Source organism: Nyctereutes procyonoides, unplaced genomic scaffold (genome assembly GCF_905146905.1).
Source record: "Nyctereutes procyonoides isolate TBG_1078 unplaced genomic scaffold, NYPRO_anot_genome, whole genome shotgun sequence".
In the NCBI taxonomy this organism is placed as follows: domain Eukaryota; kingdom Metazoa; phylum Chordata; class Mammalia; order Carnivora; family Canidae; genus Nyctereutes; species Nyctereutes procyonoides.
The window spans coordinates 34,569,499-34,595,632 of NW_026575142.1; the positions used below are offsets into that span (position 1 = coordinate 34,569,499).

The 26,134-nt window shown below is 41.3% G+C and overlaps 1 protein-coding gene across 2 annotated transcripts in view; it reads left to right on the forward strand.

Annotated features, from left to right (window-relative positions):
- Positions 1-26,134, forward strand: part of CTNND2 (catenin delta 2) — a 918,117-nt gene that overhangs the window by 692,577 nt on the left and 199,406 nt on the right. For both annotated transcript variants that reach the window (XM_055308537.1, XM_055308538.1), the window contains exon 11: positions 10,578-10,791. In XM_055308537.1, the coding sequence (XP_055164512.1) occupies positions 10,578-10,791 (214 nt within the window). The remainder of the gene's footprint in view (positions 1-10,577; positions 10,792-26,134) is intronic.

Below are 26,134 nucleotides of genomic sequence, written 5' to 3' on the forward strand. Positions count from 1 at the left end.
ACTCCTTTTGGAGGAATATATTATGTTTGCTTGAATACTCATTATTTGTTATAACTATAGGCTATCTAAGATACAAAATAATTTTTCTCTTATTCCTAAGTCTATATTTAGCATAATTTTATATTTTAGAAAGGTGTTATTTTCCATTTTGCAATAACAAAAGAATAGCAATTTCTTAAACGTTTGCTTTTATAATGCCGGTGAAATAGAAATTTAAATTAGGGGTTGTGTCTTTCGTAAATGCTTTGCTATCTGTCAATCAAACAAAAACTACTATGTGATGATTATCAACACACTTGTTTATTAAAATTAAAGGCCAACAATCTTAGTCAATCATGATGCTTTCTGTTATATTTTCCTTTCTACCTGCAAAATAGAGCAGGAATTTGACCATTTCTTAGCACTCAGACTCCCGTCACTCCCATCCAAAGCTACCATGTTGCTTGCACCTGGACCATCTACACCCTGCATGGTGTCCCTGTTACTGCCTTTGGGCTGCCAACAGTCTGCTCTCCACATGACACATACAGTGTCTTTAACAAGTGTGTTCAGTCACTCCTCTTGGTCTCGTCTTCCCCAGGGTCAACCAATGCCCTTACAGTGGCTAAGAGCCCCTGGCCCCAGCCCTGCTCTGCCCCGCAATCACTCTCATCTCCTCTCTCTCACTGTACTTTAGCCACCCTGGCTGCTTACACTTCTTGGGACCTGCTGTCACTCCTTCATGATCTTCACTCTCTGCTCAAATGTTCCCTGAATGTCTGCTCGAATGGTACCCTGACCCCGCCTTCACACCATTCTGCACACTCTGTTCATCTCTCCTGCTATTTCTTCGTTATGGTTCTTATCACTTGGGAGGATCCCAGTTTTTGAGGAGCTTAAACTTTATACATCCCAGTGGATCATCTTTAAGGATCCAAATTATAAATGGAAATTTGCTAGGTCCTTCTCCAGATAAAGTTGCCTCCATTCTTCACTAATGAAATGGCCCCATTGGCTGGTTTCTTTACTTAACTTCCAATTCCTCTCCAGGTACGTGGGCTCCTTTGAAGAAGGGGCTTTGTTTATCTCATCCACCTCTGGGCCCAGCTTCTGACAGACTAAGCATTCCATAAACATTATCAAATGAGAGGCTGTCTCATCAGTACAGCAATGAAAGTTTTGGGGGTAATATACATGAGTTTCTTATATTTACATTCTTAGATATTTTAATGATTTCCAAGCAGCAAAGTCATATACCTGCCTCATAAGGTTTGCATTTTCAGAATTTGTGTGTGTTTATCTAAAATTCTCTTTGAGATGCTGAACAATATATAGATTTAGCTTTGTCATTCACAAATATGTTGATTGAGTTCCATTTGGCACATAGTAAAGGAGACTTACTGCAGGCATTCTCTGTGATTGCCACTGCTCTGTGATGTTGTATTCTGTAACTACAAGGACAGCCCAAACATTATGCCAGATAGTAAAAACCATGAGACTTATTTGGAACATGGTGAGTGTGTCTGAGTGGGGTCTTCAGAAAAGTAACTTGTGGACTCGCTTGAAATTCTTTCTTGTTAAAAAAAAGAAAAGTGGGGGCCTTTCCTGGGTGCTCTTGAAAAGGAATGTGGGAGCTTGCCTTTGGTACTCAGCAGTTATGAGAACTGAGTTGAGTTGATGCAGAGTGTCAGCCTTGACCTGCAGATCACAGTTCGGAGACTCTTTGGCCTCCGTGCTGGCTTCATGGGTGGGCAGCAAGATTCTCAATACAAGATCCTGATGTTCATCCGTGTAAACTGACTGTATTTCATTCTGAGACAGGAAGATGTTTAGAAAAGTTCACTGTTCTTGATCACATAGCAAAAGGAGAGATGGAAAAGGCCAAGGACTCTGGGAAATGTAATGTTTGGTGATTTTCAGGTTATTTTTTTTAAGTGTCCTGTAAAATTCATTACTATGTGCGATCATGATTAACATTCAGACTAAAATAAAGGTCTTTCCCCTTCTTTCCTTTATTTCTTTAAAGAATGGGATCATGAGGGTGCTGAGAAGTGGAAATGTTGAATTACCATAAAATAGATTGTTTCAGAGATGTTCGTGAGAAATGGTTTTCTTTAAGCAGATTTATGGACAGGAACCTATTACCAATCCATAACTAATACAGTGTCAGCCACTTCTCCAAAGTTGAGGATAGTAAAAAAGAAAAAAATGTCCAGAATTATCCTTCAGGATGTTCATTTTGTTGTAGGGATAGGCAGTTGCCTTGGTGATGGTCCTCAGTGCCAGCAACAAGGTTTGGATATCTGAACGGGTGATGAAGATTCTAGGAATATGGAGATTACACTGGGAAGAATAAGGAGAATCAAACAACAGTAATAACATATTCATAGACTATTTCATCTTTTCCATATGTTCAAAAACAAAATAGCTTTCTGCTAGGCACAGATAGAGATGAGGCCAAAACCCCTGCACACCCTACATCATGGTACATGAGTAGCACTTGGGAAGTCTACATAAGTCTAGAACCTTCTCAGTCATTTAATTTGTTACCCATTAGATCTTTTGTGACTGGTTACATCATTGCTACAAGTTGCATTTTTAAATATGTTCATTAGAAGCTCATTTGTTAAATCAAAACATGGTCTTTCTTTTTTGCTTAATTCTCTCTGTATTTGAAAAAATATTTTTTTTCCTAATAACTAGTATCACCTCAAAATTATTTTTAAATGCTTCCTTTTGTCAATTAACTTACCTCAACAAGAAAAACCACTGTACTTCTGTTCTTTTTAAAAATACAGATTAATTAACTACTGTATTTGCCTTGGAAATATATCTAGCAAAGTATGTTATGGGTACAATATTGATGCATCACACTCTCATATTTTTTAAATGATTACAGAATGACTACAGTTCACTCTAGAATAAATATATTCCTTATTCAAACTCATTAGTTATACACTAGATGAGATTAATGATCTATTTGATAATAAACGACACACTAAATAAAATTTATGAAGCTATAACTCTGAATTGTATACCTTTCACTGACTCAATCATCTATGTCATTATATTATTAAGTTAATTCATATATTGACCAGTAATAAGTCAATTGAGAATATCCTTTAACAAATTAATACAATGGGTAGTTCCTTGACAGATAATATTTGTTGAGCTCTTTGTTAAGTAATTCACATTTGAAGTTTCATTTACTCCTGAAAACAACCCCATGAGAGAGGCTCACATTTTGTTCATGTTTTACAGACACTTAGGTAACTTGCCTCAGGGGACGCAGGTTTACCAGGAGAATGATTTGAACCTTGCTGCTCCAGCCTCCAAGCCAGCACCCCCTCCAAACACTGCAATATACTTGCTCTCTAACACATAATTTAAAAGAAACATAATCCATCTTGGTTCACCTATTGAATGGAGAAAGTAGATCATTTTGCACAATCATAGAGATATATTTTCTCTCAAAATTATCAAAAATAACTTCTACCTTAAGACTAAAAAAGCCCTTGGCCTTCATCAGTTGTATTTCTGTGTTGCTCAAAGGCAGCTCTACGTGTATACGCATCAGTTCAAACTCTATGGAAACACTGACTGGCTAACTACCTTTACAGGCAAGGGGTGGAATTCAGTGAGGTAAAATATGTATTTTACAAACTGATAACTTTGCAGTTTCTACACTACAATTGAAAAGTGAGTTTCAATTACCTCTGGTTCAGCGTCTGGCTTCAGATTCACAAACTATGTATCTTCTGGTAGCTTTTTAAGCAGAGAAAATTCTTTAATTTTTAAGCACTAATAGGGAATGTAAAACAATAGCTATTTTTTACTGTTTAAACCAACACCACTAAACAACTGTTAATTAAAAATTTATTAAAATCACTGAGTCCAAAGTGCCTCTTTAAAAAAAAAAAAAAAAAAGGAAGGCAGCTCCGGTGGCACGGCGGTTTAGCGCCGCCTGCGGCCTGGGGTGTGATCCTGGAGACCCGGGATCAAATCCCACATCAGGCTGATCAAGTCCCACATCAGGCTCCCTGCATGGAGTCTGCTTCTCCCTCTGCCTGTGTCTCTGCCTCTCTCTCTCTGAATAAATAAATAAATAAAATTTTAAAAAATAAAGATTTTATTTTTTTATTCATGAGAGGTACAAAGAGAAAGGCAGAGAGACACAGGCAGAGGGAGAAGCAGGCTCCCTGTGGGGAGCCCGATGCAAGACTCGATCCCAGGACCCCGGGACCACGCCCTGGGCCAAAGGTAGAGCTCAACCACTGAGCCACCCAGGTGCCCCTGATGTACCTCTTCTTAGTCAGCTTTCTGTAAACCATTTCACAGACATTGCAAGTTGATTGCTTATACATATCTAAAGTGAGAGGAGGTACTGTATATTATGAATCCTGTGGTCCATTATTTAAGTTTACTTGGAGTTGAAGTCCAGCGTAGTTTCTATTAGCACTAAACCTGAAGCCCAAGGTTATATCCACTTTGGTTAAAACCAAGTAGATCCTTGAGAAGTATGGAAACCCAGGTGCTTAACTGTTTGAGGATCTTATTTCATCACCAGTAGGTTTTTAAAAAGGCTACTCTAGCCTCTTCCTTCGCCCTCCCCCCAGTTCCAAATTCCTCCCAGGTTCAGAGGCTGAGTAGATGAGCAGTCTCTTCTTGCCAAGAACACCTGTAGCCAATGCCCTCAGGGTCTCACTATCCTCAAAGCAACTTTTCCTAGTGTTTCTCTAAATGAAAATAGGCATCCCCAAGAGGAATTCTATTCCCTATTAAACTACTCTGTAACCCACCATCCATCATCATCATCAATCATTTTATGAAGAGCGCCATGAGCTCGCAAACACTGCTGTAATTGGATATGTTCTAAATTATTCATTGATATTGATATCAATTTAATGATAATAGCTAATTCATTGGTAAATATATTTTATTCTAAACAAATGCAGATACTGTTAAGAGTAACAAGTTCACTATGTGGCAAGGCCTCATTTTTTGCAATGTTCTTATATTTAATTCCCCATCCGTTCATTTCCTGATTTAAAATGCTTGTATATATATACTGCCTTGTAATGAGAATTCAAGGAAGTAAACCATTGCATCTTACTCTTGAATAACTTTTAGATACTTTCAGTTCCAGAGTTTAAATTGTAAAAACATTTGCAAACAGTGGGTTACTGTGTGGCAAAGGCGTGGACAATTTTCACTTTTCCCTGATACAAACTGGGTGAGCTGCACTGACTCCATGCACATGGATCCCAGACTTCGTCCCTGAGAGACTGCGTCAGGTTGGACAATGCCCGCTCTCTAAACAACCTGAAAGGGCAGGCAGAAGGACATAGTTTTGTTTTGTTTGATTGGTTTATCTTTTTATTTCTTCTGCTGTGGGGTTCATCAGCCTCCATCTTCCTTACATCCTGTAAATTACTCTCTCAGTCTAGATACCTGAAGTTTACAGCAAAGCATACAAATAAACGTGAGCTATTGACATAGGAATGACTGACCAAAGTGGACTATATATCAAAGTATCATTTAGTAATTGAATTTAAGGCTGTCTACTCAAGTTATGTCTGAAAAGGTCTTTCTGGTCATTCCTTGAGTCTATCAAGTTCAGGAAGGTAGCAGATAGGAAACTTGTTCATTCCAGATCTAATGCAAGCTTTTGTTTTCCGTATATTTATTTCAACATTGATGGTTTTTATTCAGTCATTGGTATTAATATAAGTAAATGAATCACAAGTCAGTTTTACTTTTTTTTTTATTTTATTTACGAAAGTCATAGAGAGAGAGAGAGAGAGAGAGAGAGAGAGGCAGAGACACAGACAGAGGGAGAAGCAGGCTCCATGCACCGGGAGCCTGACGTGGGATTCGATCCCGGGTCTCCAGGATCGTGCCCTGGGCCAAAGGCAGGCGCCAAACCGCTGTGCCACCCAGGGATCCCACAAGTCAGTTTTAAAAGAGAGAGAAACACATTGAAATACCACTATAAACTATGAGAATAGCCAAAATCCAAAAAACTGACAACACCCAATTCTGACAAGGATGTGGAGCAGTAAGAATTCTCATTCATTTCTGGTAAGAATGCAAAATGGTACAACCACCTTGGAAGACTGTTTGACAGTTTCTTACAAAAACATTCTTGTACTATACAATCCAGCAATTGTGCTCCTTGGTTTTTACCGAAAGGATCTGAAAACTTAGAAGTGACATGCTGTCCTTTAGTATGAATGGATATCTAAAGTGTACTATGTCCACACAATGAAATATTATTCAACACTAAAAAGAAATGAGCTATCACACCATCAAAGACATGAGGAAATCTTAAATGCATGAATAGGTAGATCACAGAGCACTTTCGGGCAGTGGAATTATCCTGTATGATACTATAATGGTGGATAACATGTCATTATATGATTTTCAAGACCCAGAGAATGCACAACATGGAGAATGACCCGTAACGTAATCTGTGGACTTGGGGTCATTATGATGTATCAGCGGAGGTTCATCATTTGTAACCAATGTACTGCTCAGTACATTTGATAATGGAGAGGCTGTGTATGTGTGGTGGGCGCAGATGGAACCTGGGAATTCACTGTACTTTTTGTGCATTTTTGCTGTGAATGGAAAAGTCCTCTAAAAATAAGGTCTATTTTGGGGGGCACCTGGATAGCTCCAGTCAGTTAAGCATCTGCCCTCAGCTTGGGTCATGATCTCAGGGTCTTGGGATCGAGTCCTGCATCGGGCTCCCTGCTCAGCAGGGCGTCTGCTTCTCCCTCTCCATCTCTTCCTCACTCGTGCTTGCTCTCACAATCTCTCTCCCTCTCTTGCTCTCTCTCAAATAAATAAATAAAATCTTTTTTAAAAATAAAAATAAGGCCTATTTTAAAGTGGTAAAAATAATGGGGAAAAGGAAATGAACATGACAACCAACCACACTATTCTTCCATTTGTCTGATAAATATTTACTAACTTACTACCATACAGCAGATGTTGTTCTTATGCATTTCATTTTGTTCTATCTTACATATATTAGATATATTATATTACATCTTATTAGTCCTGTTGTAATAAATATCAAACATACACTTTTGAAGAATTCTGTTTGAAAATGATGAAGGGAGAAAGGGAAGAGGGCGAACTGGCCTGGAATGATAGCATGTGGGCTAGAACAAGGGCCCCTCCTGCTGGGTGTGCAGTGCCCCATGGAGAGCAGAAATGGAAAAGAGATTGCTGGCCAGTTAGTGGGAGAGAAAGTAAAGGTGTAATTTCAAAGAAAAGAGTTTCCCCTGATCATTTCTCAAAGAGAAGTTGTACTTTATTAATGTTTAGCATGAGTTCATTTGGAGTCTTCTCAGAGTTTAGGGTTGGCTATAAGAAGAAACAATAAGAGTTGGGTGGAAGGAGAAGTTACTGGGAGCAGGATCCAGGAGCAAAGCAAAGCAGAGGTAAAGTGCAGAGGACAGCAGCACCCTGATCCATCCACAGCAATCCACAGCACCCATAAGTCCTGCCATGGGTAGAGACCCTGCAAGAGAACCGAAGTCCACTTCTCGCCTTCCCTCCTCATCCTTTTAGGTGGTGTAGGCAGAAGCAGGAGGCAGAGCCAAGGGCCTATCACATTTCATGTCTGTGAACTCAATTCTGACTGTTTGGCTTTAGGATTCGCAGATTCTTACAAATTCAACCCAAGAAAACAAAAGTGTTTTATATATATATGACCCAGTGATGCCCCCCAAAATAAGAGCAAATGAAAAAGCTTGTCATCTTAATTGTGTTTCTCTAAATGGATTAAAATGAACCTTAAGATTTCATTATAAATTTAGATATATGGCATTAATTAGGGGTCACTGAAAACATTGTGCTCACATTGTAGCAATAAGAATTGATTCTGTATTTGTTTTGAATTCATTTTTTTTCTTTTAATGCTTTGAAATAATATTTTAATAGCTTAATCCATTAAGTTGTATGAATGGGAAATAAGTTATAAATTAGGAATACTAATTATAATATACAATATGGCTAAATATATAGATACAGGTAAGATGATAGATTTACTACACATCTGCTTTCAATATATAACCAATTAGTTAACTGTACAAATGGCTTTATTGCCTCTGTTTTATTTTTGTTTTTTTAAAGATTTTATTCATTTATTCATGAGAGGCACAGAGAGAGGCAGAGAGACATTGGCAGGAGAAGCAGGCTCTCTGTGGGGAGCCTGATGTGGGACTCAAATCCAGGACCCTGGAATCATGACCTGAGCAGAAGGCAGACACTCAATCACTGAGCCATCCAGGTGTCCTTATTGCCTCTTTTTTTTAATGGTTTCATCATTATTAAGAACATTAAACCCAGATGTTTTTAAAGTAAAGCATACACATGCAAATACATACACTTGGAGAAAACAAAATTCATAGTTTAAATTTCTGTACAAATGGAAAATCATTTCTGAAGCATTCTTATAATGCAAATGTGGTTATAACCCAGATATGTGTATGGGATACATATATAGTGAATGCATACTTCATCTCTCTTGAGTTGGGTGCCAAGCAAGAAGCACTGATAAAACTGCATGTTGGGGAAAAGTTGCTTTCTACTTCTTTCTCACTTTTTTAGTGGATTCAACAACACCCATGGCCACTCTCCCTGGGTGCACTCACCACTGTAGCCTATGCAGGCACCTCAGAGAAGTCAGTGCCCTCCTCAGCAGCCCTGTCCCAGGTATCTGTCCTTCCCTTTCCATCCTGTTCTCATGGGTCCTGTTCTCTTAGGATCCTGTTCTCATTCATGTTCTCCAAATTAGGGATTTTGAGGCCAGGAGTTCTATGCAAATTTCAGCTTTTTCTGTTTTCATTTTGTTGGTGGATGAAAGTAATTCCTACAGGCATGTTCTGAATTCTCAGATGGCCCATCTCACGTGAATGATGCAGGGCCTCATCTGATCTGTAAGCTGGCATAGGAAGAGCTTCAGTAGCCACCTGGAGAGATTGCTAGCTGAGCCCAGAAAGGAGTTTTTCTCCTTAAATATATTCTCTTAAAAGATTACTCAGTTTTCAAGAGCCAAGTTCTAATGAATCTGAGAAACACTACTATCACAGGTAATACAGTCTTCCTCCTCGTTCACTCAACAAATTTTTGTTCAGTATCTGCTATGTGACTGGCACTGGCCTTGGGGAGGGGATAGAGATCTATCAGTGAACAAAAACAGACCTGTCCTCCAAGAACACACATTCCAGCAGACAGTCAATGACAATAAACACAATAAAAAGCTAGGACATGATGAGGGATATGAAGAATTCTGTAATGGATTCAGGTAAAAGAAGAATACTAGATTCAGGGAGGGGATATGGTTCAGTAGTGTGGTTGGAGGAGCTTCACAGAGAAAGTCGAATTTTCAGACCTTGAAATGGTGAGAATTTAGCTATGTGTCTAGCACATCTGTGGGATGAGTTTTTTTGTGATAAGAAAACTAAGCAGAAGGGCACCTGGGTGGCTCAGTGGTGAGTGTTTGCCTTTGGCTCAGGTTGTGATCCCAGGGTCCTGGGATCGAGTCCCACATCGGGCTCCCCATGGGGAGCTTGCTTCTCCCTCTGCCTGTGTCTCTGCTTCTCTCCCTGTCTCTTATGAATAAATAAATAAAATTTCAAAAAAAGAAAAGAAAAGAAAACTAAGCAGGGAAAATGCCAAATTATAACCATTCAAAACAGACCATAATTTCCCAATCCCTGAGGGACTCTGAAGTTAAAAGAAAGACAGTATTACTGAATGAATCCTGTTATTTTTCCCATATCAATGCAGAAGTGTTCACATACAGCTTTGCTGATGAGAACTCCATGAAATGGTCTGCATGTTAAGCAGCCTATTTGTTTTCCATTTTAATTTAAAAATTGGTCTAAAAAGTAAGGACAGCAGGAGAAGGCCCATCTAGAGACATCTCACAAGGTTTTTTTTTTCCATTTATTTATTTAAAAAAATCAAAACTATCTTAGGTAGAAGGAACATCAAAATTAACATGATTTTGTCATTAATCAAATACCTGAGTTAAGCATAACATGCATTGGTCTTAGTGTTTTCACTAGCTCTTTTTGTGACTTCTTATCTTTTAGGGCTTCTTAGATGAAAATCCTAATTCTTCAGGCTTTTCATTCTGGTTTCTTTAAAACGTTGGGAGAATGTTCTGATTAAGCATAACTTTAATATTTTGTATATCAATCCGACAGCCCTTTAAGACAGTGGTTAAATTTAATAAGTCTCAAGAGTGAGAAACTTCTTTTGCTCCTCCATCTGCTTCATGCTGTATGTGCCATATTTTTAGAGAGAGAAATGTCCATGACATCCATTATGAAGTTAAAATCACCTTTCCAAAATCTATAACTTGAAAAGAGGTTATGTTTGGAATTTTATCAGTAGGATATTAAAGCAAGAAAATGCAATAGAATCTAAGAACACCTGTTTGTTCTCTTTTTCCTTTGTGTGATTTAATTCAGCTCAGTGAAATTAATTGTAGCAACTGCTTCATATGAAAAACCTGTTTGGTCTAAATAGTGAAAGCTTACTCTCTAAAGCAAAAGATGTTCCCTGTGCTCTTACAGATAAGGAGACAAGGAGGCATCCAGCTCCTGGTGGACCTGCTGGATCATCGGATGACAGAAGTCCACCGTAGTGCCTGTGGAGCCTTGAGAAACTTGGTGTATGGGAAGGCCAACGATGATAACAAAATTGCCCTGAAAAACTGCGGTGGCATCCCAGCGCTGGTGAGGTTACTCCGCAAGACCACCGACCTGGAGATCCGGGAGCTGGTCACAGGTTAGAATTCTTATTAACAGCACACTGCCTCTCAAGATAAAGTTTCCATTGTCCAGCATGGTAGCAAAAGTGCTAACCAAGGATGGTGGTGCAGGGCCTCTCAGAGGGCTAATACCCCAGGCAATCCCAATATACATGTGCTAAATAAGTGACTAAAAGGATATCTAATTAAAACATGTGGATTGACCAAATGAGATCATTAGAATCCAGTAAACAGGGGCACCTAGGTGGTCACTTAGTGAAGCATCTGTCTTCAGCTCAGGTCATGATCTCAGGGTCTGAGATTGAGCCCCAAGTCGGGCTCTCTGCTTAGCAGGGAGCCTGGTTCTCCCTCTCCCTCTGCCTGCTGCTCCCCCCTGCTTGTACTCTCTCTCTCTCTCTCTCTGTCAAATAATCTTTTAAAAAAATAAAAAATAGAATCCAGTAAACATAACCCTTCTAAAATTCTATGACTATATTTCAGTTTTGTCACTTGATTTAGAAGTAGTTCAGCGTCTTACAGTACCCACAGGTGATCATTAAAATGGTATTTAATAAGAATTGATAAAAGGACAAAGTATGTGAGTTGTTATTAATAAGGTGTATATTTTGGTTTATCATGCGGTTAAGAACAGCAATCTTATTGCACTCAACAATTAACTTCTTGAAAAAAATATTTGTGCCTGCTGAAAATCTCTAGGTTATAGGATTACATATCAGGACATTTCTCTCACATATATTTATGTATTTGTATATTGTATATTTACACATATTATACTGCGTATTTACATACATTATATGTTTGTATTATATTTACCTATTTACATAAAGGGAATTTCCGAAACATGAGCATGAGAGCAAGCCTTTCTGTGAACACTGTACTTTTGGGTTTTGTAAAGTGGAGATCACTAGAGAAGCACCTCATAGAGCCATGAGGATTTGACGAATGAGAACATTTAAGCATATAGCAGTACCTTTCTGGGAATATATGTGATCATTGGAATAATATGTAAACATTAGCTTTCACTTTTGTCCCTCACCTTCTAAATGTGCAGTTTTACTTGTTGGAGTGCTAACAACATAAGTGACCTTGATATGGGCTTTCAGAGTACTCTTCTTAACTATACACATTGTTGTTCTAGATAATATTTGGTTTTAGTTCATCAAAGTTCCCCTCAAGTGTTTGGCAAATGGATTGCAAGGTTGACTCTCAAAAAAGCATCTCAATTCTCAATAATGCCACCAATCTTGTTTTAATTCCATAACTTGTATCTATGCTCATGAGATATATGTGAACTTGTTATTTTAAGAAAACACATGACTCAAGTTGAAAGTCATAAATATTTGTTTAGGCCAAGATCAAGACTCCCAGCTTCAGCATATTTTCTTAAATTTATACCCTTTAAGATTATTGTCACATCTCTTTCCCACTCTTAGCTAAATTAGAACTAGACCCCATTTACTTTCTCTTTGTTTTCTTTCTTTTTTTTTTTTTTTTTGTGCTTCTCTAAGCAAAGAATTGTCTTTGTGGAAAAAAATAGTTAAGGTTTACAGTGTTATTATGGTGATGTTTCACACCAAACTAATATGGATTGGTTAAGGCAAAACTATTATTATGCACATATTATGATGTGTAGGATAGTTTGGGGGATGAGTTAAATAATTGAAAATATACCCCATCCATTCTTTCAAATTGAGAGGAAGGGCTCAATATGTGTGATGGAAAATAAACATCATGGTGCTTCTGTGCATTAAGGCCTTGCCAATGGATGCATGAGGCCAGCGGAACTAAAGGAACACCTACTGCTATGCACGTTATGCATCTATTTCATGATTTTAAAATAATTAGATTTTGCTAAAATTTGGATTTGCCCCAACACAAAACCCTCAGTGGTGGTTTATCTTGTTGCCAAGGAAATCCAGCCACATGCAAAAGGCTGAGGTGATTGATGGCTTAAACCAGAAGGAAATGGCAGCAGTACCTCTGTCCCCTGACGTCGTCCACTGCTGCATGCCTCTGCTTATTCTGATATTCAAAGCAACTATGCAACACTGCTTCTGACAGATGCTGCATGTTGCCCATTTAATGCACCTGGGCAATATCAAAAGTTTCTCTGCAAGCTTCATTTGGAAACAGATGAAAGTCGAATTTTCTCTTAAAAGATTACTCAGAGGCAAGTAACCTCTTCAGAATATAGAGAAGTTTCCGTAATTGGCAAATCTTTGGCTATGGGAAAGACGGCATACTTGATAAAGAGAGTACACATGCCCCTTCTTCTGCTCCTTTGAAGAAGGACAAAGGTTTGTACCCATTGGGAGGTGATGACTTGGTGTTTCTTCATCAGTGTGTGCTGGTGGCCAAGACTCATTCCCTTGCCCCCTCTGGAAGAAATGCTGACTTGTCATGACTCCATCCAAGCAACTGGGGCCAAATGGCTCTGGATGATAGTGGTTGCTAATTTAGTAGATGTTTTCTGCCCTTCCAGAATCATGGTCTTGTGTGTGGCTGCACTTCAGGCATGATGTTTACTTTTTACAAAGAAACACATGTTGTTAAAACATTTCGATAGGTTGAGGCTCATGGTTTCTGGAGTTGCCTTGGTAGGTACTACTGAGACACAGTAAGCACCTTAGCCAAGCTACTACTCTAGAAAGAGAAATCAGAAGCGACCATGTGCTAGAACATTCTGGCATGGAAGGAATTGCTGCTGCAGGCCACCCTGTAATAATAAACTCCCATGCTGGCAGAAATCTGAGTGTGCCTGGAAACCGACAAGGTCCTGTTAACTTCTGTTTAGACGTAGCATGGATGATGCAGATTGAGCCACTGCCTGAGCAAAAGTAAAATGAAAGCAAATGAATTCACCTCACAGAGCCTTAGAGGGTCATGTTCATCTTCAGCACCAGCTCAGCACTCATCTGCCAGAGTGAGGTATGAAAGCTCAGATTCTGTAGGCTCCTGGGGAGCTTTGGGAATCCAGTATTTTAGTGCACCTACCTGATTCAACCTCAAGGACATCAAATCCCCCATTTGTCTTATCTGTCATTCTCTTCCCACTCCTTCTCTGAGAACTCTTGTCTCCCCCCAAATCTGGTAAATGCTTTGCTACACTAAGCTCATGCTCTCCGTTCATCCTTCATCATTCATATTGTAAATGCTTTGGGATTTCTGCAGGTGTCAGGTGTGTGCTAAGCCTTGGACATCTTCACGCACAGAGGTGACGTTCAGTGGACCCACACCAGCACTGCCACGATGTTAACACCAGAGCCCACTGTGATGGTTGGGGGCTCTGTTTGGAATTGTCCCATCCATGCATTGCTGGCTGCTAAATATTAAAAGGGATGCTGTGGGACACCCCAGTGACTCAGCAGTTGAGCGTCTGCCTTAGGCTCAGGGCGTGATCCCAGGGTCCTAGGATTGAGTCCCACATCGGGCTCCCCGCAGGGAGCCTGCTTCACCCTATGCCTGAGTCTCTGCCTCTCTCTCTGTGTCTCTCATAAATACATACATACATACATACAAACATACATACATACATACATAAATAAGATGTTGCTGACAAATCGGTCCACATTTTAGAAACTTAATTAGATGAGCACCAAGACTTATGATGGCTCTGGAGAATGGAGCCGTAAGAGTAAAAAGCCTCTCTTTACCTCTGTTGTCACATTGTCACAAGGACCCTTTTCAAAGGCTTTTGGAATTAGGTTAGGTATTCCTGCATAAATTAATAAAACAATGATTTAAGTGAAACAACTATTGTAATTCTGCAGCAGACCTAATACAGATTGCGAGTTATTACTCCAGCCAGGAGTAGTAGAGCCTTGCCAGCACAAAGGAGCTTTTACTCTTGCATTCTCCTTCCTAAATATTAGCAAATACATGAAAACCAATGTGTGTTAAAAATATATATATGTATAGGGGAAGGGAGGGTGAAGTTTTGTTAGCAGATGTTGAAAAGATCGTTAGTGATTTTTAAAAAATAATAAAGCATGTTTCTAAACGAGATTTTAGATTGGACCTGGGTTATATAACCAGAAGGATGTAAAACACGAGATTATAAACTATAAAAGACTAAACGAAAGAAATGTTCTTACACAGCTTTAAATTATTTACTGAGTATTCCTTGGCAAACTGTTTGAACAATAATAAAATGTTAAAATTGAGCTATTTACATGCATTTACATTCAACACATAAGCATGCATGGTTTAAAAAAAAAAACTGCCAGTTTGCACTGCAGTATCTGTTCACAGCAGAATATATTTTACTTCTGCCTGTTAGGCTTTGCAATAAATAATTTTCTTCCTATGCAATAATTACTATGAGATGATGATCAGAATTTTATTTAAATCCAGTTGAAGCTATTATATGCTCGCCATTACTTGAAATATCCTAAGCAAATAAACTTTGGTTACAAATGCTGCATGTCCTTTGGGCTTGACTAATATAATTTTTCTCTCTTTAAATATGGAAATAATCAACCTAAATTTTGAAATGCCCAACTAAAGATTTCAGAATGTTTTACAAATCATAATAAACCACTTTTTATTAAACCATAAAGCTTAATAAATTACTTTTATTTCTGTTGAAAGCAAGTGTCCTTAAGAGTGTATTCTTGCATCTTATGCTTCTAATACTGAGTCTTTCCTTTCAATTAAAGAGATGGGCCTCAGTTTAACTATTTACTTGCTAGCATGAGGTCAGTCGATTTAATGCCTAGTCTCTCATAAGCTGAGTTACATACCCCCCTAAATTTTTAGGTTGAAGCCCTAACCCATAGCCCCTCGAAGCATGACTCAGATATAGTTAGTTATGTTAGAATACTAGAGAAGGGTGGGCCCTTAAGCTGATATAGCTGGTGTCCTTATGAAAAGAAGAAATTTAGGCAAAGACACACACAGGGAAAAAGCCACATGAACACGAAGACAGAGATGTGGTCATGCTTCCTCGAGGCAAGGAGTGCACAGATTGCCCCCAAAACACCAGAAGCCAGGAAAGAAGCTAGGAGCCAATTCTTCTCATAGCCTTGGATGGAACCAACCCAGATGACATCATGATCTTTGACTTCTAACATCCAGAACTGTGATAGTAAACTTCTGTGGTTTTGGCCATTCAATCTTGTTATGGCAATGCTAGGAAACTAATACAGACCCAGATCCAAGGAATCCTTCATCTTTTTCCAGATGTGAGCAAACATATTTGTTGGTCAAGGAAATAAAGCAATGCAAATAAATGTAGAACCATGAGGGCTTAATAGTGCTGTTTAATCAGTCATCCAGATTTCTTACTACATCTTTTTAAAGTATTTACTTGTGAAGAATTGGAAGTGGCAAAGATGATAATTAAATGCAGCTTAATATTTTCAAAGTAATGGCTCTATATGGTCAAAAGATGAAATTGTATAAAGATGCTTATAATGAAAACAACAGTCCCCTTCCTCATCTGTCCTCTTATGTTAAACACTCCCAAGTCCCTCAGAGGCTTTCAGCTTCAGCTTTTGCTTTATTTAGTTTTCTCATGGCTATGCCATGTCTTTAAATGATATACTTATTTAACTCTATATAAATCAATTATCATAGGCTTTAAATTGACTTTGTACTGTGATGGAGAAGGATTTTTTCATTTTTCACCACTCATGCCTTCTCCTTTCCAAAATGGTGGGATCATTATCCTTGACTCCTCAGCAAATTTAATCAGTGACTTCAAGTTAAGCTTCTATCTTTTCCATCTAATAAAATCATTATCTCATCACCCATTTTATAAGACATTAGTGCTCTATGTCTTCAGCTTTCTTCTTAGCCTCTGTCATCATACTTGACTTTTACATTGTCAAGGTTGAATATATTTGCAGTCTATTCTATAACCATAGTCAGTCTTCCAAGGATTTCTATAGCTTGATTCAAAAGTTGAAAGCCAGAGGTTAGCCTTTGCATTATGAATGGGAAGAGCAGACCCATGTGGTACCTAGCCATCACATTTCTTTCCCAATGGGTCCAAAGTGATGATTCTTGTCAAAAGAGTACATTTCCTGCATCATATCTAATGGATTCCTCATCTCATCTACAATGCTCAGCTGCTCAACTTTGTGATTTTAATCATCATTAATTCCCTGTTTTTCTGGAGATCTCATGAAAAGAATCCTCTATTTGGGGGGCAGAACCAGATGATTGCTCCCTAGAACAGCTGCATTGCTCTCCAGAGTTGGGATGTCTGTCTCCTAGATCCCAGGCCCTCCTCTTTGGTCTATTCTCTTGTAAGTTCTAAATATTAATTAATTAATTAATTAATTGATTGATTAATGTGCTTTGGACATGAAATTCCAAAAATGTCAGTATTGAATCCTGATACATTATTGATATTCATTAGACACGGATAGATCAAAATTATTTTTCTCAGGAATATTTTCTATAATTTTATCCCTGATACATAAAAGTCTGTGATGATATATCTAGGTTGCACTTTTCTTAAATTCATTGGTATTGGACATTTCCAGTTTAAAGAATCATGACCCTCAGTGCCAGAAAACTGTTTTTTTTTTTTTTAAGTTCATTCCTCTATCCTTTTTTTTTTTTTTAGAATTGTTGGTAGTCAGATTTTGAATTTCTTGGACTTTTCATACATAATTTGAAGATTATCATGAGAGATTTCTCCAGTATCCAACATTTCTCTCAACATATTGATAAGTTTTTTTTTTTTGCAGGGATTTAAGGAGATATAACTATTAATATTAATAGTATCATTATTTTAATTCTACGAACTCTTTTGTGCTGTTTTTATGACCTCTATTCTTATTTCATGAATGTAAGGTATTCTTGAATTTCTCTAAGGATATTTAGAACAAAGGTTCGTTTTCTGTTTATCATGAATCATTTCACCTTTCTCTGGTGTCATTTTTTTCTATTTTTATGACAGTTTTTCATATTGATTTTGCATGCTTACTTTAAATATGGAGAGACCTTCAGTTCTCTGCTCATTTTTTTTGTGTGTTACTTTTTTTTAATTTTTTTAAATTTTTTTTATTTATGATAGTCACAGAGAGAGAGAGAGAGAGAGAGAGAGAGAGAGAGGCGCAGAGACATAGGCAGAGGGAGAAGCAGGCTCCATGCACCGGGAGCCCGATGTGGGATTCGATCCTGGGTCTCCAGGATCGCGCCCTGAGCCAAAGGCAGGCGCCAAACCGCTGCGCCACCCAGGGATCCCTGTGTGTTACTTTTTTTTTTTTTTTTTTCCTGTGTGTTACTTTAATGAAGGTTTATACACAGTGTAGTTTCAAGCAATTGAGCACATGGCTATTTCCATATGCTTCTACACATCAGTTTATGAAACCATATATTTTAAGGAAAGATATTACTTGAATGATGGTTTATACACAGTGAATTTTCAGATTATGGAAACAGCCCAAGTGCCTATCAACTAATGATAAATGGATAAAGAAGAAGTGGGGGAGATATAGATATGTACGTCCATGTAAAATTAGCCATAAAAAAAGGATGAAATCTCTGCTCATTAAGACAGAAAGAATAGAGAATTTGAGCTCTGTGCACATCAGTGAAGCTTCCTAACTGTGAGTTTGGCTTCAGGTGAGCAGGTAGGCATAAGGTGTTGTGATAGGGAACACTTTAAGTATTTTGATGAGGAAGGCTTTTCTCTAAGGCTCAGATATCCACATTAGCTTTTCCATTGTCCCCCAGTGCAGTCAATCTCTTTAGAGAATATTCTTCTGAGTTGTTTATGTGTCTGGTCTATAAATTTTCTGTCTGTTGAGTGCTCTTTCCATCTGGGTAGGAGTGAGCAGTGAGAGGGCAGGGTGTTCTCTCCATGCAGGCAAGAGTGAAGAATGAAAGGGTGGGCAACTGCTTCTCTTCAATCACCCTTGGTAGCTTCCCTTCTCATTTCTACATCTGCTTTGCCTGCCTGCTCTGAGCATGAATCTTTCCTAGGTTCCACTAGGATGGTCAGCCACCTCATTGGATCATTGGGATGGAGTCCCGTCAATATTTATTGTGGGTTATCCTGGCTTCCACTACAACTTCACCAGGCAACTCACCTCCATCTGTTTTGCATATTACAGAAATAAGATAAAATGTCTCATCTGCTGGATTACTCCTTCCATTCTCTTCTTTATTCCATTATGTTCCCACTAATAATCTCTTGCCTGCATGAGTTCTGAACAGTTCCATAGATAACACAAAGTGTAAATAGTATTAAGTATTGTCTCTATAGCTGATAGAACCAAGTTGGAGACATTTCCTTTAGGTCTGTTACCAAGTGAGTTTATTATTTCCAAAGAAGTCTAGGGTGTAACATTAACTAAACACCCTTCATGGGAAGACACTGAAACCAAGGGGAAGATGTCATACCCTACTGACATCTTCCAGTCTGTTTTCTCTTATCCCATTTGCTCGAATCACCTACAGGCATGGCTCATCTGTTCAGAGCAGGAACTAAGCGTTTTGTCAAGGTAGCCTTCCTTCTGTTTCCTGAGCTTTTTGATGGTCACCTGGGACTCTTGGTAGGCACTTAAATGTTCTAGTAAGAGGTGCTGAGATGAGTCAGGATAGCACGTCATTTAAATCAAATTCAGGGTCACTGTGTTCCCAAATGTAAAATTATATCCCAGATTTATTTTGTATCCCAAATAATGTCCAGCCATGTTGTCCAACATAGCATATCAGAGCTTCTGCCATAAGATTAGAGTGCATCACAAATATAAAAATGAATAGAGATATTCCAATAATGAAACATCAACAATGTAGAGATGCCTCGAGTTTTAATATAAACCCCACCAAATATCGAATTCCCAAGGAGAAATTAAAAATCAAAGTTTCAATCCACTTTTCTGTTGAAGTCCAAAGACATTAAAGTTCAAAGGAACTAAAGCCTAAAAATCAATGTATCTTGCCATTGTGTGTTAAAGTTCAAAGTCCATATGTACAAAACTCATCCTCCCCAATGTCTCTCTTCTGCACAGCCTCTGCCAGAAGGATTCTCTGGCCCTCTGGCCCTCTTTAGATTGCCTAGGGGCACTTCATGCTAGAATTGTTGACATATACTCAGGGCCTCAAAGATATGTTGTTCCAATGTCAATCCCTACTCATCTCACTGTCCAAGGGTGTGAACTCTGGCCCATGCCCATCACCTGTAGACAAGAACCCATCCTAAAACCTAAGAGCAGATATCCCAGGCACTGGTGCGTACCCCTAGACCAGCCCCAACCAAGGCCGTGGCAGCCAGTCAGTGAAGCTATATTGGTTGCATATTTCTGCTACAACATATTTCCAAATATCTCGCGACTTAAAACAGTGCAAGTTTATTACCTTCCAATTCCAGAGGTTAGAAGTCCAACATAATTGTCAGTGGGCTAAAATCTGGATGTCAACAGGACTGCGTTCCTTTCTGGAGATTCTAAAGTGTGGTCCTTGCCTTTTCCAGCTACTAGAGCTGAAGACCCACATCCACTGTCTGCAAAGGCAGCAGCATGTCATCTCTGATAAATCTTCCAGAGGCACATGTCCCTCTGATTGCCGCCAGGAGTGGTTCTCTGCTTTTAAGGACCTAAGCGATTAGTTGGGCCCACCTGGCTAATCCAAGAGACTCTTTAGGATAATTTGTACATCTTAAATTAATCATATCTTCAACAAAAGGTCACACATTCACAGGTTCTGGAGATTAGGACATGGATATTTTTAGAGGACCGTTATTCTGCCAACAGCTGTAGTTGAGGGAAGATGAGTAATTGGAGGTGTTTGGGGATGAAATCCGTCAGGAGAGGCCAGTCTGGTGATGCTGGGGTTCCAGAGTCCGCCGTCAATGAACTTAATATGAGTCCGGAGACAAAGACCCAGCGAAAGGTGAAGTCTGCTATCATGCGTTTAGCAGCTGAAGGGAAGATGCGTCCATGCAGGGAATCGGAAGGCTCGCTGGCGTCTTGCAACATTTCCGTACCCTGAGGGGCAGCAACGGCCTCGGGCCTGGGTCCCTCCCACCCCCGCCGGAGAGCGGAGAGCGGTGCACCCCGGAGGCGATGGGGGAAGGGGCTTCGCGCAAGAGGAGCCGGGTGGGCGCGGGGCGAGAGGCTGACGCAGGTCAGGGGGCGGCGGCCGGAGGGCGCGTCTGGGCCGCTGGAGGGAAAGGCAGGGGCTGGCCCCGGGCGCGGGGTGCTCGGGAGAGTGACCGGGGCGGGCAGCCGTCGCCCCCCCCCCCCCCGCCGCGCGCCCCGGCCCTGGCCTGCGCCGCCGGCTGCTCGCAGAGCGCCCCGCGGGCCTCCTTGCCCGGGACCCTCGGAGGACCTGGCCTTCCCTGGAGGCGCAGTTCCAGCCCCGCCTTGGCGACTCGCCGCGAGCCCGCGCCGGGGCCACCGAGGGGACTTCCCTCCCTTCCTGCACATTCGACCCCGCCGTGGCCCATGTCCCCCTCGCCCCGGGGCCTGGGCTGTGCGGAGCCACAGGAGGATGCTCGCGTCCCAGGCCGGCCGCGCACCACCGGTCAGCGGACACCCCGCGGTCCCGTGGCCGGGCTGCTCCTTGCTCTTCCTGCGGAACCCTGAGGTCACCTGTCCCTGCAGAAGCCTGCAGGGTCCCCTCAGCAGGAATCGGGCACCCGGAGCACCTCGGCTCAGTGCCACTCGGCTCCCCAGAGTGTCCATTTTCCAGGCCCCGGGATCCAGATCTTCGTCACCTCCTGCCGCTGCTCCGACGCGATGGGCCTCTGTGATTCCGCTCCCTCGGCTTCTCTGCTACGACTTGCAGGAAGGCTGGTTGAGCTTCCGCCGGTTGAACCTGCTTCTGCATTTGGACTCTGCTTTGTAGTGTGTCCGGGGGAGCAGTGTTTGCAGGGCTTGAGTCCTGCCCTCCTTTCCTTTTCCTCTTCTTTCAAAACTGAGAGCATTGCTCTGGCAGCAATGTGCCTTTCTAACATTCCTCCGGATTCCAAAACAGGAGTTGGCAAACTTTTCCCTTCAAAGACCAGAGGATAACTATTTTAGCTTGCAGGCTACGGGGTCTCTGTTACAGCTGCTTCATCCTACCTGTATTGGGTGAAAACAGCTATTGTAGTACCTAAAAATGGGATGTAGCTAGGTTTCAATAAAACTTTATATATAAAAACAAATGGCTATCCCTCAGGCCTTGGTTTATAGAACCCTCTATTCCACCCTCTCTTCCACACCACATTCTGAACAAAAATGGAGAGGGAAGCCATATTATCATCTCATTACCCTTAGAGGTCACTTTGGAGGCCAGCCCTAGGGCTGTTTGCCAAGAAGGTTTGCTGATAGTGAAGCCCAGGGCTAGGCAAACGTATCCACCATCCACAGGTAGCAGTTGGGTCGGGGAAGGCTTCCTTTTCCTTTACCAGCCCCGCAGGACTCTTTCCTACAGAGACCAGAGCAACCAGAGTTTCCTGTGCCACTCATTCCCAAAGAGGGTGGGGGCTGGGGGGTGGTGGAGGGAGGACAGGCAAAAGCTATGCATGCCTGCTGACTATTTGGAGAAGTCCCTCCTCCTCACAGGGGAAGGACAAGTGAGGGCCCAGGCTCCATGAATCATGCTCCTTCCACAGGAAGGGAACAGCAGGCCTGAAGAAGAATCATTCAGCAGCATCCCAGTGAAGGGGAGAGGAGATGGGTGTTAGGGCTGGTCTACGTCTTGACCCCAGCTCATTTCCTACCCAGCTACATATGGAACATTCTTTACAGAGATATCTTCTCTTATCTCCTCTAAATGGTCATTTTAACAATTTTAGGATTATCTCTCTATAGCAGATAGCCCAGTTATATCCAAAAGCAGACAGCAAAACTTATAACCTTCCACACAGCACCAGTTCTGATTCCCAATTTCCTCCCCAGCGAGGCCAGGTCTAACCTAATTTAGAAAATTCACACCATTAACTTCCTGCTCAGCCCTTTCATAATTCAATACAGAGATTGAAGCCACTCTGTAGGCTGTAAGTCTAATTCATTTATTTATTAAACACATGTTTGTTGAGCATCTACTGTGTAACACTGAGGTGTCAGTGCTTGGGATACAGGTGCTTGGTGAATACCCACGTACCTTCTAGCCATAAGCCATCCCTGGGGTATGGCACTCTTCCTGATGGCCAGGAGGCTGTTGCCTGTATTCCAGAGAGCCAGGTGGAGGAAGGGAGAAAGAAAGGACATGGTTGGGAGAGGTCCTGGATTTCAGCTCATTTACGTGGAAAAAAGTGGACCATATCAAAACTTTGATTGTCATTTTAATATCCATTAACACAACCATTGTGGAACATTTCGAGCTTAAAACTCAGAGCCCTGCCCTCGTAGGGCTTGTGTTGTGGTGGGCAATACCGACACCCTATAAGTTCAGGGAGTGGCAAGTGCTATGATGAAAAATGGAGTAGGCTAAGGAGATAAGAAAGGGATGGGAATTTATTACTTAGCATGAAGCTCAGCTTAAAGAGGTGAAAAGCCCCAGTTGATGGGATGTGTTCGTTTAGATGGAAGGTTCTTTCTCTCTCCCATTAAGGAAATCTCAAGATTAAGTGTTCCAGGGTGAAAGCCCAACTGTATCCACAGTCTTCAGAAACCCATCCTCCATCCAATCATAGGTTGTCCTCTAGGTTGTCGATCTTTCATTAATGGCCAAGATGGTGGCACCTGTGTTCCAATGAGCAAGCCATTTTGATATAAAGTGTTTTGAAAGGGGTTCTAGTTTATGTTATAGGAATATATAGACTTGTTGGCTGTATAAATCAGTGTCATAACCCTTCTTTATTTAACATGCCACAGAGTAGGATACCAGTGGAAGTTTGTGGAGCTGATAATATTATGTTATTTCTTCTGTTTTACATTCTCGTTGCTCTGCAATGTGCCTAACCTGAAAATCAAAGTATTCCCTGCATTCCTCTATTTCAGGTAGGGATAAACAAAATCCCTGAACACCCATCACTTCCCAGGAATCATGCTAGGCGCCCTGGATTCGCCCAGAGGAGCCCTGAGGCCGGAGCTAGCTTGCTCAGTGTCACAGCTGGCATGCGGTACCTTCCCTAGTCCTCTGTTCCCAAAACCTATTCTCTTTATACAAATGATCTCCCAATACCTCCAATCAAACAAAGATTTCCGAGCTCCAAATCACTATGCTAATAGCCTGAGAATCCATATTTTAGCAAGCCCCTCTGGCAGTGGTCATGATCATGCATGTTTGAGGAACATCACTTACTACTCTCTCCAGGCCAACGATTACCACAGTGGGGGGTAGGGGGGAGGCTTACAAAGAACAGGTACATTTGTTTTGAGAGATGCCAAAATAATTTGTTGCTAAGAGTAGCTAAATTATCCAAAGAAAATGGCTGGCTCATTTGTCATTTTTGCAAATTAGAATGAATCCGAGGTTACCTCTTATTTCAGCATGCGTGCTCCCATGGGAGGGAAGAAGGGAAGTGACAGTCCCCAGCCTCACAGCCAGCAGTAAGCAGCTGTTCCTGAGGGTGCTGTGGCCTGGGGCGGGGCTTGCAACTCTGTGAGTCTCTCCTTCCCTGCAAACCCCGCGGGGGTGTCGCTAGAACCTCTGCACACCCAGCCCTGCAGGCTGTTTGGCCCGCCACCAGGTAAAGGTCAGGGGTCCCTGGACTGCCTTCGTGGCTCACCTCTGATCACTTGGGCCGCCGATGAGAAACGTACCTGTGCGTCCCTCCAGTTGGGTCTCAGCGCAGGCCAAAGCTGGGAAGGTTCAAAGGCAAGTATTGCCAGGGGCGTTTTTGTTTTGTTTAGTTTATTTGCCCAGATGGAAATGTACAGCGCGTTTTACTTGTTAGGTCTGACAATGCATAACTGATTGTGGCTCTACTTTGCAACTCACGAGTTACAAGTTAATTAGAAACACTTTTCCCTAATTATATTTGAGAGTTTGCTCTATTTGCTCTACAATTATCACAAAAATTACATTAACCGGTGTTAATGAACGCAACACGGAAATCCCCACTGGAACCTGGAGGTAAGGGGAGAATTAAAGAATGTGCACATCCCCTGCCCACCACCTGGCTTCCTTTCCAACAGATGTTTTTATTTGTTATTCCCGACGAAATGTTCAAGATGAACTTCCTTCTGGGTTGTCCCTTGGAGGATGTGACCCAGCCCGGCAGGGGAGAAGCTGCAGTTCTGTTCCGCGTGTGCTAACCTACTTGCCCGTAGTGGCCTGCTCCTCCGACGGGCCGCCCGCCGTCACCGGGGGCACACTCGCCTTCCCGGGAGCCACGTGCCATCCTGGCGGTGCCCTCCCAGAGGAGAGCCCAGAGGAAGCACCCGCTTGCAAGGACTTCCTCGCTCAGGGACCAGTACCATAGAGACCAATGCCAGAGCAATAAGGAAGTTGACCTTAGCAGCCGGCCTTCCTGTCCATCTCCTCTCTTTCCTATGTTCGCCACTATATATCCGAGTGACACTATGTGCAGGGTGGAGTGGATGTTAGAAAACGGTGTCGGCGTGAGCTCTGTCCCCAAGGAGCTGTCAATCAAGTATGAGAGAGGGTACTCGGGGATAACTGTGCTACCAAGGCCCAGAAAAGCTTAAAAGAGGAAAGAGAATTCTGAATCAAGGAGATCAAGAAAGGCTTAACGAAGAAATTAATGTTTGTAGTGGGTTTTAAAGACGGACATGAGTTTGCCTTTCTGATAATGATAGCAAGAGAATAAAACATACCCCATACTTACAGACTCGTTCCCCATTTCATAAGAATGAATTCATTGTGTCAGTCCTGTGCGTGGGGGGGGGGGGGGGTCAGCATGTGCAGGCTTGCACACACACTCCTGCACAAAGTGGGTGCCTTCTGCATATCTGCTGTTGCTAACCTTCCTTGAATGCTGCCTGCTTTAGACAGTTCTGGGCTTCTTTCTCCATCCATATTTACCTTTTAATCTGATACCCTTGAGAAGCCAGGCACTGTTGTGGAGGAGGCAATCACAGGGATGGTGCTTTATAATTCTCTACATAACTTGGTTTGCTTCACACAAATATTACTGGATGTACTCCCAGGGTCGCATGCTATTAATTCACCATAGAGAGCAAGAATTAACTTACTGTACCAATCACAGTTGTCCGACTGAAAAGTTGGGAGGTTTTCTCAACTGATTTTAAAAACATAGAAACTCAAGCAGAAAATTATTCAGCACTTCCATAACAAACATACTTAGTACTTAAAATAATGATGCACGTTAGCTAAGAGAGCCACTTGCCAGACACTCCATTTGGCTTTCATGCATGTTAGATCTTTTTTTTTTTTTTTTTTTTGAGAGAGAGAGAGAGAGAATGGATTTCAGTTCATAAACTCAATTCCATTTTCAAGTGGTACACCTGCTCTGTTCACAGTATATACTTTCTGGAGCCTATCTTT